Source organism: Vombatus ursinus, unplaced genomic scaffold (genome assembly GCF_900497805.2).
Source record: "Vombatus ursinus unplaced genomic scaffold, bare-nosed wombat genome assembly UNPS02010822.1, whole genome shotgun sequence".
Classification (NCBI taxonomy): Eukaryota; Metazoa; Chordata; class Mammalia; order Diprotodontia; family Vombatidae; genus Vombatus; species Vombatus ursinus.
The window spans coordinates 4,849,587-4,853,406 of record NW_020950600.1 but is presented as its reverse complement, the minus strand read 5'-3'; the positions used below and the strand labels follow the sequence as shown (position 1 = coordinate 4,853,406).

Here is a 3,820-nt window from a genome sequence, read left to right as displayed (position 1 = left end):
GAGGGAGAGAGACAGAAAAAGCAAGACAAAGACAAAGATGGGAGAAGAAGGGAGGGAGAGACAGACGGAGAGAGAGAGAGAAAAAGGGAGGGGGGAGGGAGAGAGAGAAAAGGGGGGAGGAGAGACAGGGAGGGAGAGAGAGAAAAAGAGAGAAAGACAAAAGACAAAGACGGGAGAGGAAGGGAGGGAAGGAGGGAAAGAAATAGGGAAAGTCAGAGAGAGACAGAAAAAATGAAAGATGAATTGAAAAATCTTAGGAGCAGATGATGTTTGGTCCTAGTGGGGCTAAAGGTGAGAGGAAATTCTTAGAGTATCCCTAGCTGCACTGGATTTTCTTCCATAAGAATCACAGATGTTAGGTGACAAATTCCTTTGATATTGCTTCATGGAATGTTAAACTGGGAGCTCTAAAGCCAGGTTCCCCTCCAGTGAATACAGAAAACCTGTTCGTTTGCTTGTAAACTGCAGTACAGTGCTGTGTGCTGTTCATACTTTGAACGTTCATTTCAGGTGAACAGTTCCGTTGGGAATGCTGGTGCGCCCAGGCAGACTGGGCGCGGCAGGTGGCCGAGCAGAAGAGTCTTAGGTCCTCCCTCTGGCCCTCCTGGCTGGCCCTGGGTGAGCCTCTTAACCCTCGGTAGCCCAGGTACCTCTCAGCCTCTGGCAGAGGAGCTGCTGATGTGCACTGATGAAGGCACTTGGTCCCCTGTGAGCTCCCCACAAGGACGCACGTCTCGGCACAGAAAAGCTGCCAGGCCTAGGAGATAGAGCTGACTTTGAAAACTGGCCTGCAGGCCTTCCATGATGTTTCATGGCTACGTGACCCTGGGCCATGTCTCTTAACTCCTCATTGCTCTAGACAGCTCTGTTGGTCTTTAAATTGCAGCCCAGTCCCTTACCCTGTCTTGCCACATCCTCTGTATTGTGACAGTTCAGATGTAAAAGTATGTTTTGATGCTAAATATAAAAGAGAAAGGAGCTTAGCAGATACAGGATGTAAGATGCAACGTTTTTTATGCCCCAAGCTGTTCTGTTTTGAATCATCTTAATCAAGACTGGGGGAAAATAGGTTATTCATGTTAGACCATTGTTTGGGAAGAGCCCATATTATACATTTACCCATCCATGTAATATTTTTGTAGTCCACAGAAAAGTACAGCTTATTCCTTAGAAACATTTATGTCCTAGTTTATACTGAAGTGGTTGCTTTAGGTATTTTTAAGAATTATTTCCAATTTTTACTTATTTCTAACTTGCCAGTGAAATATTTTTTTCTGTTTTTTTATTTTTCCTAGTTTGCAAAATGTGTTTTCCAAAAAGCTCCTCAGTGGGGATAAATACAGGTTTTCGTAAGTATTCATAATTCATGGAGCCTCAGGTTTTCACCGGGGTCCTCCAGGGATCGCATGGCCCATTTGAGATGTCTGAGCTACACTGATAATTCCCAAGTGTTAAATATTTGTGTGCAGAGAATTGGTGGGTTTGGCCTACAGAAATGTGAAGACCCCAGACCATTACTGACAGGTGCTCAGGAGTTCCCTTAAGAGTCACAAAATATTTGACATGAGGCTTCAGCTACCCAGGTTCCTTGTGTGACTCCGTCATCCCTCATCATCACACAAGAAAAGCCTATTTTCAGTTGTCCAGGATGCTTTCTAAAGGGGATTTTACATTCTGAAAGCCTCCTCAACTTGTATCTAAAGCTATGAATCATCATTTCATGAAGTCGGTCAACATGCCTTTATTAAGCACCTACTACGTGCCATATGCTGGGGATGCAATGTGCCGTGCCCTCAGAGAGCTCACAATTTAATGAGGAGGCATACAAGTAACTATGTACATACAGTATATGTACAGGACAAAGTGGAGGTTGTCCCAGAAAGGATTCAGTCAGCCAATAAGCATTTATGAAGCACCTACTGTGTGCTGGCACTATGCTAAGTGCTGGGGATACAAAGAAAGGTAAAAGACAATCCTTGCCCTCAGGGAGCTCACAGTCTAATGAGATAGTCAGCATTCCAATAAGTACAAGATAAAGACCGAGTGAATTGGGGCCCATCAACCGAGGAGGCCCCAGAAAGGAGGGTGATTGAGAAAGGCTTCCAGTAGAAGGTGGAATCTGAGCTGGACAGAGATAAGGAGGGAGACCTCACCAGGCGTGGGGCCCAGCCAGGGAAAACACCCAGAGGTGGGGATGGATTGTCTTGTGGGAGGGGCAGCAAGGGGGCCTGTGTCCTGTCGCAGGATTTCAGAGTACCTGGTGTATAAGAGGTGGGGGAGGAGGGTTAGGGTTTCTACGCTCAGACTTGCTTTGCCTTTGAAGTGGGCATGTGTTTTTTTCTGTGTCCTTTATTATTATTTTTTTCTGTGCAGTGCCCCAGAACTTCAGTTCTATACCAGTGCTGCTGCTGTGGTCATGCTCATTCCAGCTTGGATCTTTTTCATGGTGAGAGTGGCTTCATGCAAAGATAGACCTTTGCTGTTGGCCGTGAGATTGATTTTCAGAGAGTGGAGAGGCCCTGTGGTGTAGTTGATAGAGAGCTGGCCTTGGAATCAGTCAGGAAGACCTGGGTTCATAGTCTGGCCTCTGCCCCAGATTGGCCATATGACCAGGAGCCAGGCGATGGAGGCCTCCTGTGCCAGGCTGCCCTCTACCACCGTCAGCCACAGAGAAGGCATCGGTAGACAGCATTTCACCATCTCAAAATTCCCCATGCAAAGGAAATCCTGGGTGCGGGCCTCATTCCTTCTGTCTCCTCCTGCTTGCCTTTGTTTATGAGCTGTTCCTTAGGCCTGAGAGCCATCACTCAGCTGTGTAGGATGTGTCCACATTTTGTGTTTCTCAAAGCATAGGAGGCAAGCATTCTTTACCTGAGGTCATGAATTTTTCTTTAACATTTTGATAGCTGCATTTCAATATAATTGATTTCCTTTGTAATCCTATGTATTTTATTTTATGCATTTAATAACATTATTCTGAGAAAGGGTCTGTACTTTTACGTGTGTGGCTGCCAGAAGGGTCCAGGGCACAAAATAAGTTTTTTCATCTGGTTAACTCCTTTTTCAGAGCTCAGTCAGATTTAATAAACATACCTTCTCTTCTCCAACCTCCTCCCCCACCAGCTTAGGAAAAATAAGCCAACTTTATACCAAAATTAGAAAGATAATAACATAGTCCCTTAACCACATTAGGCCCTCAATAAATGTTTATTGTATGGGAAAGGGAAAGGAAATTAGCATTTATATAGCCTCTTACTATGTGCCAGACACTGTGATAGATATTATTTTTAATAGATATTATTTCATTTGATCCCTTGATTGACTTTAATATGATTAGAAATTTCATATTGTTAAGTACTGTGGCCCCAAAGTGATGTCTTCTTAACTCCCCTTCCCCCCCAAAAAGAAGCCAGATTTCTATATTACCGGGCTTTCTAATCTAGAGATTCATTGTATTCAGAGTATGAAGCAGCTGCATTTATTTTATTATTATTATTTTTTTGCTTCTGACTCATATAGGATATGCCAGTGATTGGAAAGAGTGGAAGAAGTTTCCATTACAATCAAGATGTCGTCTTGCTGCTCCTAATGGATGGCGTCTTGTTCCACCTTCAGAGTGTCACAGCCTATGCCTTGATGGGAAAGATCTCCCCCGTCACTTTCAGGTAAGCAGGAGACATTAGTGGGAGTATGAGTCACCTTGAAATGATCCAGAGCATCAGTCACCAGGGGTTCCTGTACAATGCCAGTTGGATGCTTGAAATGATTGAGAGTGTCAGTTACCAGTTGTTCCTGTGCTATGGCTGTTGGAAACTTGAAA

General features: G+C 44.3%; 1 protein-coding gene across 6 annotated transcripts in view; it reads left to right on the top strand.

Moving 5' to 3' along the window:
• LOC114038249 (solute carrier family 35 member E2A-like) overlaps positions 1 to 3,706 on the top strand; it is a 21,206-nt gene extending 17,500 nt beyond the window's left edge. For all 6 annotated transcript variants that reach the window (XM_027855473.1, XM_027855472.1, XM_027855476.1 and 3 more), the window contains 3 exons: positions 1,296 to 1,349; positions 2,374 to 2,446; positions 3,520 to 3,706. In XM_027855473.1, coding sequence (XP_027711274.1) covers positions 1,296 to 1,349; positions 2,374 to 2,446; positions 3,520 to 3,669 — 277 coding nt within the window. In that variant the 3' untranslated portion in view covers positions 3,670 to 3,706. The remainder of the gene's footprint in view (positions 1 to 1,295; positions 1,350 to 2,373; positions 2,447 to 3,519) is intronic.
• The last annotated feature ends 114 nt before the right edge of the window (positions 3,707 to 3,820 follow it).